Genomic DNA, 14,246 nt, shown 5'->3' on the forward strand with positions numbered 1-14,246 from the left:
GGTCCGAGGCCTGCTGTGGACATCCCTTCTCCCGCCAGCCTTGGCCTCCCGGAGGGCTGGCACATGCTCTTAGGCACCTCACGGCCCCATGCCTAGCCGGGTGCCGGGCACACGGCACATCCGCAGCCGCCACATGTTGGACTGCACTGGCCAGCGAGGCCTCCAGCTCTGGGCCCTGACAGATCGGTGTGAACGGCTCAGCGAGGCGGAAACAGCAACTGTCACAAGCCATTAGGGCGCCCCTCCCGCCTGCCCTCCCTGCAGCTGACTTCCTGCCTCCACTCCCGCCGCAGCCTTGAGGGGAGAGAGGCCCCACCATGGTGGAAGCCACTCTCTCCGGGTTCACGCTGCCCACTGGCTCCACAGCTCTTCCTGCACACACGGTGGCCCTAGCCTGCCCGGATGCTGCTCTGAGGACGCTGACCCGTGGACAGGGATGAGCACGTGACAAGGAGCCACGGACCCCTTCAGGTCCTAACTGGGCTTTGTGACTTTCACCAAGCTGCTGTCCCTCTCTGGGCCTCAGTTTCTTCCTGGGCCAGATGTGGGTACTCACCACGCCAACTTCATGCAGGGTGGGGGTGGAAAGGGTCCACGGATGTGAAAACAATTTGAAATATTTGTACTTCGGCAGAAAAACTCTGAGGTAGGAGTCGAGCAGTCCTAATTTGAATCTCTGTTTTCTGTCCTTAGATAAGACCTGACTGCTCTGTGCCTCAGTTTCCTTATCTACAATATGGGCCCTTCGGGTACAGTGGGCTTTGGTTTGGTGGGTTGAATTCCAAGGAGCTCGCTACCTGGGCCCTCGGCCTCCTCTTCTAAGGGAGAAGGCGGGAAGCCTGAGGCCGACCTGGTCCCAAAGGTTTAAGGGCAGAAGGCAGAGGGGCGGAGACTGTCTTCCGGAGTGTGCTGGCCGGCGCCACCCACCAGCGCCCCGCTCACCTCCTCTGCCCGCTGGGCCTGGGGATGGTTGTCCAGGAAAGTGCCCTCGAGGACCGAGCCAACAATAGTCAGGCCCTTCCCCGCCTTGAGCTGGGAGGTGAGGGAGAGCAGCTGCGGGTGCACCACATTCTGGTCCTGGTCCACGCGTACCAGCACCAGCAGCTGGGGCCTGAAGAGGGTACGGGGTCACGTGACCCGTGTCCCTCCCCACCAGCCGCCCGCCACACACCCATCACAGTTCCCTTGCCCACTGTCCTCGGTAGCCCACCCCCTGAGCCCCACCACCCCGTCTGTCTGGACACTAAACCATCCATTTCTCCAACCATCTCCCCAGTGTCCACCCACCAGCCCCCACCGCCCATCTGTCCATTCACCTCGCTCATCTCTACCCGCTCAACCACCCACTCACCTACCTTCTCCTCAGTCATCGTGCACCCAGGTGATTCACCTGTGCGTTCTTCACCCCACGCCCACCCACCCCCGTCCATTCACACACCCCCCTCCGGTCTCCCACGCACACGCATCCCGCCTGCGTGCGCCTGTCCACTCCGTTCCTCCCCTGCAGCCAGTCCTCGTCCACTGAACAGCACCCTCCGAGACCTACTCTGAACTAGACCCTGTGCTGATCATTGCGAATTCAGACAAACAGCGTGAAGCCCTGGTGTCCGGAAGTCCCAGCTTATTCAGCGTGGGCAAGGGCGAGCAATAATGTCCTGGGCGTAGTTAGAGTTCTTGCCTTACTCTTGGCAAAGTGGGGCCTAGGGAGGTGAACGAGGGGCCCGGCCTGCAGAGCAGCCAGGTAGAAGGCACCTGGGCTGAGAGGTGTGCAGGGAAGGTTCTGGCTGCAGTTTTGCCTTCTGTGACCCTGAGGCCCTCGCTGGCCCTTGACCTCCATGCAAAATTGTGAGCTTGCTACCTCCCAGAGACTGGGAGGGCCCTTGCCAGGTGTCATGTGTTCACAGATTTTGGAACAATCGGCTGAATACGTGGTCAGGAGGCGGGCAAGGTGGGTGGCATTTGGAGAGCAAACGGAAGTGATCGGGCGAGGCCACTCTGCAGCAAAACCAGTGCGCGGGATGAGTCTGGCCCCTGCTCCCATCCTGCCCCCGGCCCCAGCGCCTCACCAGGCGCCCTCCTCACTTGCCTCCAGTTCTTGGTGTGCGGGGGCCCTTCCTCCAGGCGCAGGAGGGCATAGCGCGCGGCGCTGAGAGACAGGCCTCGGATGCCGTCGCCCCACTCCTTCTCCGCCCTGGGGGCCGGGAGAGGATCTCGTGAGGCCAGAGATCCCGGGAGTGGCAGCGAAAACCGTCCATACAGAACTGGCTGCCCCAGGGTTTGGGCATCCCTCTGTCCTCTCTCAGGCTCAGGAAGGGCAGCAAGTCCCTCCAGCCGGTGGCCTCCATCCAGCCTCTCCCCCTCCCCTCCCACTTCTCAAAGCCCCCGACCCATCTCCCATCTCCCAGGCCCACCCGGCTACCTGCGCCCTCCGCTCGGCCGCTCATCGTCCAGTCACCCTCCCCACTGCCCCTCGGCCCTCCCAGCCCCCACTCACCCGCGGTACTCGATGTACTTGTAGATGAGCCCGGCAATGAGCATGGCCACCAGCGCGTAATACCAGGAGCAGATGAACATGAGGGCCAGGCAGAGGCTCATGCCCAGGAAGGAGAGGGTCCTGGACAGTGGCGAGAGAGCAGGCGTGGGCAGTAAGAGGCCAGTGGACCAGGGCCTGGACCAGACCTGGGTGACTTTGGCCAGGTCTGGAGCTCCCGCGGGTGGCACCATGAGCTCCGTGGGGCTCTGGGGCCTTCTGGACGGACAAGCAGCCACAGACGGGGCCCACTCCCGAGCCCCCAGGCCGCGCCTGTGCCTCCGCCCGGCCAGACAGCCCCAGCTAAACGGTTGAGACAAGTCTCTGAAGAGGCCACCAGCAAAGTGGGAACGTGGGGAGGGGGGTTGGCAAGTCCCAGGAGGCTACTGTCCTCCTGGGTGGCCTTGGGCAGAACTCAGTTTCCTCTTTCTAGAATGAACAGGGTCATTCCTGCAGTCCTACTGTGGGCATGAAAAGTCATAAAGTGAAAGAATAACAGCAGCCTCCTTGGACTGAGGATCCTCCCTGTCCTGGGCAGAAATGCTCACCAGAACCCCAGGAGAGGGCACAGGTAGCAAGCCCCTCCCACAGCAGAGACAGAGGTTCAGAGCAGCTGCACCATCAGCACGAGGTCTCACAGCCGGGAGGGACAGTCACATCTTGGATTTGCATCAGCTGCTCTAACCTCTGTGCTTCCGGACAGGGAGGATAGTGCTGAGCTGCTTCCAATGGCGTTTTACTATTATCACCGGTTACAAGGAGACCCTCTCCGGGATCTTTCTCATGCTACTTGGGCTACTTGGAGAATATGGGATGTCCTATTCAGGTTTGGGGGAGCTGGTCTGGGGGAGAGGAGGTCGTGTGGAGGTAAGAAGTGGTTGAGGGGGGTGGCCTGGGGGACAGGGCACCCACCAGTGGTAATATCGAAAGCGGGGCCTCCAGTTGGGTGTCCTCAGCAGCGTCTGCACCGCACAGGCCAGGTTCACGAACATGTAGCACATCAGGAAGAACCTAGAGCACAGAAAGCCCCCAGGAGCGACCGATGCAAAAGGGGAGCAGAAGCAAAAATGGAGACATGGGGAAGAATGGGAGGAGGGGCATGTGATCCTGAACGGGTCCCAAGAAGGGCCCCGAGGCCGAATCCCCGCCCAACACACTGAGGTGTACGATATAACAAAGGACGGGCTTCTAAGACCACAGGAAAGTTCCTGGGGTGGTTAAAGTGCTCAGGTGCCTTGTCATGGGTCACGACTGGAGAATCCAGGTAGAGGGACACAGCGAGCAGGGGAGGCCCGAGGTCAGGCACGCACATGGACAGGATGGGGGCCACCTCGTCCAGGGAGGCAATGAGGATGCCGATCTCGCAGATGCAGGCAGTCAGCAGCAGTGCCCACGTCGGCTCTCCATTGGCCTTGCCATGGCCAAAGACCTGGGGACAGAGCGGCCATCATGGGGGACTGAGACCACACAGTCTCCTTGTCTCTCCCTCAGTCTTAGAAAAGAGTGGACTGGAGGCGGGAATCCTACAATGAGGCCATGGGAGAGGAGGCTGCGTTTCCACCCTCTAGGACACCCCGGGAGTGGCCAGGTCTTGCCCACCTTGACATTGGCACCCCGGTGCAATGAAGCTCCAACGACCCCTGATGTGAAAGGAAGCCGGTGGGCAGATGGGAGAGGGGCTATCAGGAGGCCGGCAAGTGACCAGGACTCGTGCTCCATACAGTTTTTTTTAAGCACCATGGAAAGTCGCCTTTTCTTGCCATTTGACTGCTTCTCTGAGTCCCCAGTCAAAAAAAGGGGCCCGGGGAGAGCCATTTATTTTTCCCCTAAGAGCAGAGAATTCCCCCCAAGATGGCACTGACCAAAATCCAAATCCCAAATAAGGTCCACCCTTCCTCTTAGTGCAGTGCCAGGCAGAAGGGCCCAGGAGCAGCTCTAGGCTGCTGGTGGCCCTGGAGGCCATGCAGTCTCTTCCGCAGCCTCCAGGCAGGGGCCTGGCCGGCTGGCCCACTGGGCAGGGCTGCTCTCCTGCCCACACTGACCTGCAGGAAGGGCACTATGCCATCCCGAGAGATGGCCTGTAACAGACGTGGGGCCCCCGTGAGGCTCTGAAGCCCAGCCCCACAGGTAGAGAAGAAGGAGCCGATGACAATGACCCAGGGAGATGGCCAGGCCAGTGTGCCCACCACCAGGTTTCCATTCACAGCTTCACCAAACCTGGAAAAAAGCAGTAAGGGAACAGAAGATGCTGGGTGAGCAATGCCACCTGGATTTCCAGGGTGCAGTCTCCCCACACCAGCTGCAGGGCTGAGCAAAGCCTGAGGCTCTGCAGGGTCAGAGGAAAGGTAAGGCCTAAATATCCTGGGCACTTCCTGTCCGTGTGTAACCTTCACAGATCATGTAACCTCTCTGAGCCTCAGTTTCCTCAACTGTAAAATGGGTATAATTACGAACCTATTTCATAAAATGAATGAGAGAATTAAAGAAGATACAATAAAATGCTCACAGTGCTCACGATGGTGCCCAGAACCTGGGCCTAAGGTGATTCCAGCAAAGGGTGCGTTGTGAGTACTATGTCATCCTGAGAAAATCTCTTAGCTTGTTAGGATCTCAGGGCCTCCGTGTGAAAAATGGGGTTCTGGCAGCATCATGTGGTGATGGCGTAAGAATTAAAGACAAAAATCTTCAAACAGGAGACGCGAGCTGGGTGTGGTGATGGGCACCTACAGTCCCAGTTACCCTGGAGGTGGAGGCACGAGTGTCACTGGAGCCCAGGAATTCAAGACCAGTCTGGGCAAGACAGCGAGACCCCAACTCACAAAAGGGGGGACACTGTTGAAGGACTCCAAGACTCTGATGAAGAGCTGCAGAGGGTGATCTGCTGGGACTCTTGCCATCTTGTGGGAGGTCTATGATTAAATGAGCTAGAAGGAGACCAAAGTGACCTGGAACTAATTGGTGTAAAATGTGCAAAATGTCCATTTGGCCAGGTCGCTCCTCTGTGTAACATTTTTCAAGGTTTCCTCCATTTTTAAAAACATAAGGAAAGCTTCAATTTCCTGGAATGAATGTCAGACCTCGATCGTGGCTCCAGCCTCAGTCTCCAGCTCGGGGGGCCCCACCAAATCACCTTCCAGAGGCCAGGTGCCAGTGGAAAGGGACTCTATGATAGGACCTTGTCCCCGCTGCTCCTAGTGCACACACACCCTTAGGAACTGACTGCTCCAGGGGCTTCGAACTACCCACAGCCACACAGGTCACACACGCAAGTCACTTCTCCCCTCCACCCTTGTTCATGCTGTCCCCATTGCCTGGAATGCCCTTCCCCCACCTAGCCACCTAATTCATCTCTACTCGACATTGGAAGTGGGAAGGATGAGCGAGATACAACCACCCCTCTGTATCCATGGGGGATTGGTTCCAGGACCCCCCAAGGACACCACAGTCTGAGAGACTCGAGTCTTTCAGATATTGCAACACAGTATTTGCACATGACCTGTGCGCATTCTCCCATCTATTTCAAATCATCTCTAGATGACTTCTAAGACCTAATGCGACGAAGTCCTGTGTAAATAGTTGTTATGCTTGTTGCGAAGGGAATGGCAGGGGAGAAGGCCCCCCATGTGTGGCACAGATGTAATATTTTTCCAAATCTTTCTGATCTGTGGTTGCTGGAGGACCGAATGGTGCATAAGACATTCCCAGCCGCGCCCGGAGGACTGGAGGCAGCCCTGGCACCCTCCCACAGCGCCTGCGCTCTCCTTCACGGCCGTCCTACCACTCTGCACTTGAAGTCTGCTTGCAAGTGGGGCTAGCACCCCAAAAAGCTCCCCTAAGACAAAACTGTGTGCTATTTATCTTTGCTCCCCCAAGAACCTGGACAGTGACCGACACACAGACATCCAAATATTAGATGAATTACTGAGTCAATAGTTTTTTTTTTTTTTTAAAAAAGGAAACTATCATTATCCTAAGGGAAATGAGATATGATTCAAGCTTCTTGAACTGGAATGACATGAAAAAGACAAAATATAATACAGTCAGTGTGCAAGCAACCCAGCGGCCCCTCACAGGGGCCCACACCCCTGAGAGGTGTGCCTTCCAGAACTCAGCCTCCTAGGCCCCGCCCTCCCCCAGAAGAGGTTGGACCCCGGCTCTCTCACTTACTTGTCCCGTAGGACGACTCCTTCGATGCAGGCTCCAAACAGGACAACAGAGCTGATGTCTGCAGCAGAGGATGAAGGAGAATCCCCCACACGGAGGTCGCCCCACGCCCCTCCCGAACCAGCCAGGAAAGGTGGCAACCTCAGCTGCCCTCCTTCCAGCCCTACCCTCCCAGGGTGACCCCAGTCCGGCAATGCAGGATACAGACAGCAGAGGTGGTGGCAATGGCCAGGATGGTGCCAGTGGGGATGGACTTCTGGGCATCCCGCAGGTCCCCAGAGCGGTTAGAGCCAGCCATGATTCCTGCAAATAGAAGAATAGCTCAGACGAGTGCCAGGGACACAGGAGACCAGACCGACCAAGAAGCAAGGACAGAACGTGTGGTTGGGAACCTGGAACCTGGTCCCACAAACTGACTTGTGTGGGATCCTGGCCATGTTCTGGCCTTAATCACCTCATTGTCCACTGAGGACTGAATTGGTGGCTCTGCTTACGTGATGGAGTTATCAGACTAAGAATTCTGATAACCCCATCGCTGACTCTCTCCTACCCATCCAATCCCAGGCCGAATGCACCCGCTCCGAGCTCCCTTTCACCTGTGACTGAGGGGAAGTAGATGCCAACCAGCAGGGTGAAGTAGGAGGTCATATCACTGAAGACATAGGGGTGGTCCATGTCGATTGGAGTGCCATCTGCCAGGCCCACTGAGGGCATGCCACGCCTCTCCACAATCACCCCCTTGGTGAGGTAGGAGCTCCACAGGTTCTCTGTGGGCAGACAGGCTGCTCAGACGAGTCCAGGAGTCAGGGGACCAGATTTCTGGGGCCAGGAGGTGGGATGGGCCAAAAGTAATGATCAAGACCAACCACCTCTCTCTCCCTGGCTTGGCTACATTTTATTCCCAGCAACATGTCCTAACTTCCTGCATCATGCTAGACCATAGATTTCACAGGCGAATCAGACCCAGTCCCTGCCCTCGAACCGTCCAGTCTAGTGGGGTAGACACATAAAGACCTGACTCAGACCGACTCCACGTGTCCCAGTTAATCTCATCCCTGCCCCCAACCTTGCCTGCATCTCTTATCTCAGCAGTGATACCACCGTCGATGCAGACTCCTTGGCCTTGCCCTCAACTGCTCTCACTCTCCCTCCCCACTTCAAAACCTCGCCAGCATCAGCCCATTGCCCTCCTTAACATCCTCACATGCCCTTCTACTCATTCCAGGTTCGTCTGCCCTGACACGAGTGACTGGAGGGCTATCCACAGCACAGTAGGACGTCGGCAGCACCCGAGTCTCTACCCACTAACTCCCAAGGGCACCTCTCCAGTTTTGACAACCAAAAACATCAGATATGACCAAATACCTGTTGGGTGGCAAAACACCCTGGTGAAGACCCCCTCCTATTTCTGCTGTTATTCCTCTAGCACTCTGGTTCAGAAAACTGTCATCTCTCTGGGGGTCTCGGAGTATTGCCTCCCCCTGGCCCCGAGTGCCTTCAGAATAGAACCTAAACCCTCCAGTGTGGCTTCCAAGGCCTGCCACAATCTGGCTCATGCCAGCCTCTCCAACATCATTGCTTGCCCTCTTTCCTTTGCACTTCATGCCCCAGTCATACCAAATTACTTGTGGTTGGGAAGACACAACATGCTCTTCTGTGTCCGCAAGCGTTAAGCAAGCTGTTCTTTGCTTTGTAATTCCCTTATTCCCCTGGTATAACTAGCAAGTCTCTCATTTGTCCTTCAAAAATTGTCCTAAGGTGAGTATAAGAATCCACATCTCATCACCTGATACACGGGAATCCTCCCTCCCCTGAGAGTTCTCCATTCACTGAACACACATCTATGTGGATGGTAATTTATTTGCTAATATGTCTATCCCTGTCACTAACTCCTTGGGGCCAAGCACTGTGACTTTGTTATTTTGTGTTACTAAGATTTAGCACAGTGTTAGGCACTTAGTAGGTATTTAGTGAACATCTGTTAAAGTGGTGACTTTCTTTCCTACTAGTGGTGAGATAGTTTGCTCCATTTCACTTCCACCCCTCCATGAGGTTAGGACAGAACAGGGCCCAGAGTAGGTGCTCAATTAAAGCTGATTGAATTTAACTGAAATCCAAAGAGGGCCCCTTTATCCTGACCACTTAACTACAGTCCCTGCAGCGCTCCCTGGACACAGCCCTCTACCCTCCCCCAGACCTTTGATGAGGCCACTGGCAGCACCAGGAATGCCCTGGATCTCGGTGACATTGTTTCGGGTGAAGTACTCATCACAGGTAGCATTGAGAAAACGCGAAGAGCAGAAAAGGCCCCAGAGCCGCGTGGTCACTGTCTCGTTTCCTTCCCAAGCCAGCTTGGCACAGACATCAAAGCCATGGCGAGACAGTGTGCGGTTCCCCAGGAGGCAGATCCTAGGGAGAGAAACAAGCTAGGAAGATGGGCAGGGACACAGTCTCGCCTTGGCCTCACGAGGGAACCACAGGGGGTGCTTTTTAAAACACTGATGCCGGGGTCCCGTGTCCAGAGAATCTGATCTCATCTACATGGAGCCTGTGCACGGCACTTGTTTGTTTTCAAAGCTCCCCAAGCAATTCTAAAACGCCGCCAAGGTGGAGAACACCATATCAGTGCCGCGCTGTTTCAGCACCGTGGACAGCAGCCTCCGGGCCCAGAGGGCGCCCTGTTACAGAGCCGGCGGCAGAACCAACGGGGACCTGAGCCCGGGTCCCTCTGCTCTGCGTCCTTTCCCATCCTGGAGGACTCGTCCAACACCAAGGCTGCCCCATTCTTGGAGGCTGTCCTCTCCAGGGAAGGTTCCCCTACCGCAGTGTTAATTCTCTCAGGAGTCATTCCCATTTAGTTCTTCCTAAGACCACCCCACCAGCAAGCAGTTGGCCCTCACAAGGGAAGTTGTTGCCCTTCCCTTATAAGTTACCCCACCCCAAAGAAAACACCCAGACAAGGAGAGGCCTCCCTCCAGAGAGGTTGCTCCCACCCCACACCATGCATTGGAGAGGCGGGCGAGGGAGCTTGGCAGAGACAGTGCGCAGACTCTAGAACAGGGCCAGCGAGAGCGGGTGGCGGCGCCATAGGCAGCACTCACGGAAAGTTGGGTGGGTCGAAGGCAGACTTGATGACTCCAGCATAGATGGCCAGGATGGAGAGGATGACACAACCCAGGAAGACCAAGGCGAACTTGTTCACATACTTGACACCCACAAATACCACGGTAGCCATGCAGGTAAGCACGCAGGTGCCATAGACACGCATGTTGTTCAACATGGCTGCTGCCTCTCCACTCGCATCTTCTGCCTTGAAGATAGCCATAGCTGGGAAGAGGTAAGCCTGCAGGAAGCGGGCAGGGTGGTCAGGCGAGGGGCCCAGTGAGAACCAGCTGAGACTCCCCCAGGGAAATCATCTGAAGTATGGGCATGGCGGTGGGGCAAATGAATGATGCCCGTCACAGCACAGTTACAGTGGTGCACAGACTCCGGTACGGTGGGCATGCCTGTCCTGCAGGGGCCAGGATGCAGCCATTTAAAATGGCACTGCAAAGACATCAGGAGCAATTATTTGTTTCTATTATTTTTATTATTAATTACAATTATTAGTGGTTTACTGTTTTACTACTTCTAGTAGGAAGGTGGAAAGAAGTTGGATGTTCATTACTAGAGGCTGGATAAATGAATCATAGTCCTACATAAACTACAGAGCTGTTAAAAAAGATGACATAGGGTTAGAGACATGGCTCAGCAGTCAGGCATGCATACAAGGCCCTGGGTTCAGTCCCGAGTGCACGTGCGTGCGCACACACACACACACACACATACACACACACAAATCATGGATTTGTATAGGCTGACTAAAAAAAGTTATACATGTTATATTAGCAAACTTACTTGGGTTTAAAATAAGAATGTTGTATGATCTCATTTTTGTAAATCTGTGAAGAGACATATATGTGTGTTTATGTCTGTAGTGTGTTTGCAATACATAAAATGTTAACTATAGTTTTCCCTGAGTCACTAAAATGTGGATATTTATTTCTTGCACATCTGCACTTTCTAAAATTTCTATGCTAAACATTAGTATGTTTATATACTTACAAAAGTTATCTTTACATTTATAAAAGAGTTTTCAGTTATTCAGGGAGTTGCTTATAGTGTGAAGGCACATTTACAAAGATTGAATACAAGATCCCATACCAAAGCAAAAACTGGAAGAAAGTCAACCAAAAAAGATTTTCTTTGGGTGACTGTTTTTCGTTTTCTTTCTTTCTTTCTTCTTTTTTTTTACATTTTTTCTTTAATATTTTTCCAGTTTTAGTGAATCATGTGTGTGCATGTGTGTGTGTGTGTGTGTGTGTGTGTGTGTGTGTTGCTGGGGACCAAACCCAAGGCCTCATACATGCTGGGCAAGCACTCTATCACTGGGAGCTGGGAACTATACCCCCAGCCCAGAATTTATTTTAAAACACATTTTAAAATGTTTAATTTTGTTAAAGGCACAAAGGTCTGTTACTCTTCTCTCACCATTTGTCTCCTCAGGTCTTCTAGTCCCCCTTCATCTTCTCCATCCCTGATTTCTTCTCTCCTGCCCCTAAACTAGAGCTGTGCACCTTGAGTAATAGTTCTCCAAGGCAGTATGGTGTGTACAGTGGACAAACACAAACTTTGGGTGTCCAAAAGACACAGGTTCACATCCCTCCACATGTCCCTTAAACTCTCTGAGGCTTGTATTCCTCATTGTCAAGTGGTCATCATCGATCTCGTGAAAAAGTCACAAGGATAAAATTGATTGATACCCAGCAAGTCTTGGGGCCTGTGTAGGCAGGGGCTTAGGAAGTGTCAGCTCTACTTCCTATAAACCAGGCGTCCACCTGTACTAGAGGGGTCTAGTGTCCTGTCCTTCAGACACAGCCCAGGGACCTGGTTCCTTCCCATCTGCTACTGCTCCTAGCAGATCTTTTCCCAAGGGTCCCTCATGTATGTGGCTCTTCTCTCTTGACATCCAGCAGTCATCAGCCCTTTACAGTGATCATTCCTAGAGTCCTTGACACAGTCCCTGGCATGTTGGAGGAAATCACAAAGTGGTAGCTACTGTGTGGCTTTACTATTATTGATTCCACTAAGATTTAACTCTTATCAACTCATCTCTGCCACCTTCCTGATAACTGAGAGACCTTGGGCAAGTTATCTAACCTCTCTGAACTTCTCATTTGTGAAAGGGGCATCATAACACTTAAACCTCGTGAGGATTCAAGATAATGGCTGTAAAGCACTTGGAACTGCGCAGAGAGCTCGGTGGGTGCCTGATGAACGACAGTTGTTTGTGTTACATAATTATTGTATCTTGTCTCCCCAACTAGACTGGGGACTGTCAAGACAGAAGAACACCTGATTCCTCTTGGGCCTTGCTGAGCGACCTGGCCTATGGGAGGTTTCGGGGAGTGCAGGTTACCTGGCTGCCAGCCTGGGGCCCCACACCTCCTCCTCAGCCCCGCTCACCAGCAGGATTTCGATGGTGCCCAGGATGTACATGGCCCCAGCAAAGGTAGTGCCGAGGTAGAAGCAGAGGCCCACGGCGCCCCCAAACTCTGGGCCCAGAGACCTGGAAATCATGTAGTAGGAGCCACCAGCTGCAGAGAAAGCCTAGTATCAAAAGAGGGCACAGGGCACTGGGCTGCCCTAGGCTATGACAGGGCTCAGCGACAGAGGGCCCTGCTCTGGGCCTCAGGCTGCAGCCCCAGAAAGGGGACCGGTGGGAGACCCAGCCAACCACTCTGTGCAGATTTCGCAGCACTAATCACCATGTTGCTAACTACCCCTCTAAGGAGGTCATGGCTCGGAAACTAGGATGGTGAAGAGGGTCTCAGGTCAAAGGGTTGGGCTGCCACTGCCCTTTCCAACCCCAGCAGTGGTCGCCCTCTCCCACTGCCAATGGGGCTGCTCCTGCCTCGCCCATAAGTAGTCGGAGCCCAGGCCCCTGGTCTGCAACATTGCCTCCCTTAGGTCCTGATGGTCCCCAAAGCCCAGGGCACCATCCCTCCTTCTGATCATCAGGGCCCCCCTCCCTGGAAGCCCCCAGCACATACCAGGTACAACACCGTTAGTTGCGATTGCACTCATGGAAATGGCCGTGAGCATCGTCTGTGAGGAAAGAGATAGTCAGCGTGGTGGCTGCAGGGGGCCGCAGTGGCCTGGGTGGAGGCCAAGCGTACACCCCATAAACACCAGCCAAACCCACAGGTTCTCTTCTGCTGAGCTTCTCCCTGGGCCCGTTCCAGCTGCTATGTGTGCCAAGTCCTTCTTCTCAAGAAAAACTCTTATTCACCATGTGAGTGGACGGAGCAGGAGCTGCGGCACCAGAGAGCTCTGGAAACCCCAGTGTGGCCCCTAAGCAGCCACATGACCTGAGCCAGCTCAGTTTGCTTCTCTGGCCTCAGTTTCTTCATCTATAAAATAGGTGCAATAACTTCTGCCCTGGGTACATTGCCTGCAAAGCTGTCTCAAGGTTCTATTTGAGGACATGGAAGCGTGTCAAGAATTTGGTGATCAGTGAATATTTGACTTTTGAGAGAGAATGGGAAGAATCCAGTTGCAGTGTTATTTGTGATATATAATTTCATTTTTGTGTGTTGGAATCTACCAAAATGTTAACTTTTATGGGATTATAGGAGAACTCTATTTTCTTTGCTATACTTATCATTTTATCAATGAATCTGCATTTAATTACTGAGATCCACATGAAACCTGGTCAACAGCCATCAGGGACGAGCCCATGAGATGTGGAAGGGCCAGTCAGACCTAATCTACTCTCCAAGATCACAAGCAGAGGTTCCTATAAACAGCTCAGGTCCCACGCTTCCACCCTCCCTCCCACCTCCCACCCCCAGCCTCGGCCCAGCCCCACTGTCAGAGGCGGTAGCGTCACTCACACAGGAGCAGCAGATGAAGACCATGCAGAAGGACTCCATGATGCCCGCTATGCCCACCACCCAGGTGAGCCGCAGGAAGAGGATGACCCCAAAGATGTTCTGCAGGCACGGGAGGTACACGCCCATGAAGGTGCCCATGCGCGGGGCCTGCCAGGGAAGCCAGCGTCAGTATCCAGAGCCCCCACTCATCGCCAACCCCTGCCCACTCCTCCTCTCTGTGCCCACTTTCCTTTCCTTACCTTCCTCATCTCTTCATCCTTCTGCTCTGATTGTGTGTGTGTGTGTGTGTGTGTGTGTGTGTGTGTGTTGCGGGGACCAAGCCCACAGCCTCATGCCTGCTAGGCAAGTGCTTTTCTACTCTGAACTACATCCCCAGCCCTTTTTATTTTCTTCCCTTGAGACAGGACCTCACTAAGTTGCTGAGGCTGCCTCAGGCTTGCCGTCCTCCTGCCTCAGCCTCCCACGTTGCTGGGATTACAGGCGCGCACCACACTGCCGGACTTCCTTCAGATTGTACGCTCCATCTCCCAACTCCCTTCCCACCACCCACCCTTCGAGCCATGTCCTTCCTCTCCCATGCTGTCGCCTTCCCCTTCCCGACTCCCAGATCCCGGCCT

At 54.2% G+C, this 14,246-nt stretch overlaps 1 protein-coding gene across 3 annotated transcripts in view; it reads right to left on the reverse strand.

Annotated features, from left to right (window-relative positions):
• The window catches only part of Slc12a5 (solute carrier family 12 member 5), a 36,512-nt gene that overhangs the window by 8,727 nt on the left and 13,539 nt on the right, over window positions 1-14,246 (reverse strand). For all 3 annotated transcript variants that reach the window (XM_047540428.1, XM_047540427.1, XM_047540429.1), the window contains exons 4-17: window positions 13,630-13,776; window positions 12,787-12,841; window positions 12,200-12,330; window positions 9,796-10,037; window positions 8,892-9,103; window positions 7,291-7,461; window positions 6,899-6,997; window positions 6,698-6,755; window positions 4,573-4,747; window positions 3,841-3,959; window positions 3,443-3,541; window positions 2,495-2,614; window positions 2,087-2,191; window positions 943-1,111 (exon numbers count right to left, since the gene is read on the reverse strand). In XM_047540428.1, the coding sequence (XP_047396384.1) occupies window positions 943-1,111; window positions 2,087-2,191; window positions 2,495-2,614; window positions 3,443-3,541; window positions 3,841-3,959; window positions 4,573-4,747; window positions 6,698-6,755; window positions 6,899-6,997; window positions 7,291-7,461; window positions 8,892-9,103; window positions 9,796-10,037; window positions 12,200-12,330; window positions 12,787-12,841; window positions 13,630-13,776 (1,902 nt within the window). The remainder of the gene's footprint in view (window positions 1-942; window positions 1,112-2,086; window positions 2,192-2,494; window positions 2,615-3,442; window positions 3,542-3,840; window positions 3,960-4,572; window positions 4,748-6,697; window positions 6,756-6,898; window positions 6,998-7,290; window positions 7,462-8,891; window positions 9,104-9,795; window positions 10,038-12,199; window positions 12,331-12,786; window positions 12,842-13,629; window positions 13,777-14,246) is intronic.

Source organism: Sciurus carolinensis, chromosome 2 (assembly GCF_902686445.1).
Source record: "Sciurus carolinensis chromosome 2, mSciCar1.2, whole genome shotgun sequence".
NCBI lineage: Eukaryota > Metazoa > Chordata > Mammalia > Rodentia > Sciuridae > Sciurus > Sciurus carolinensis.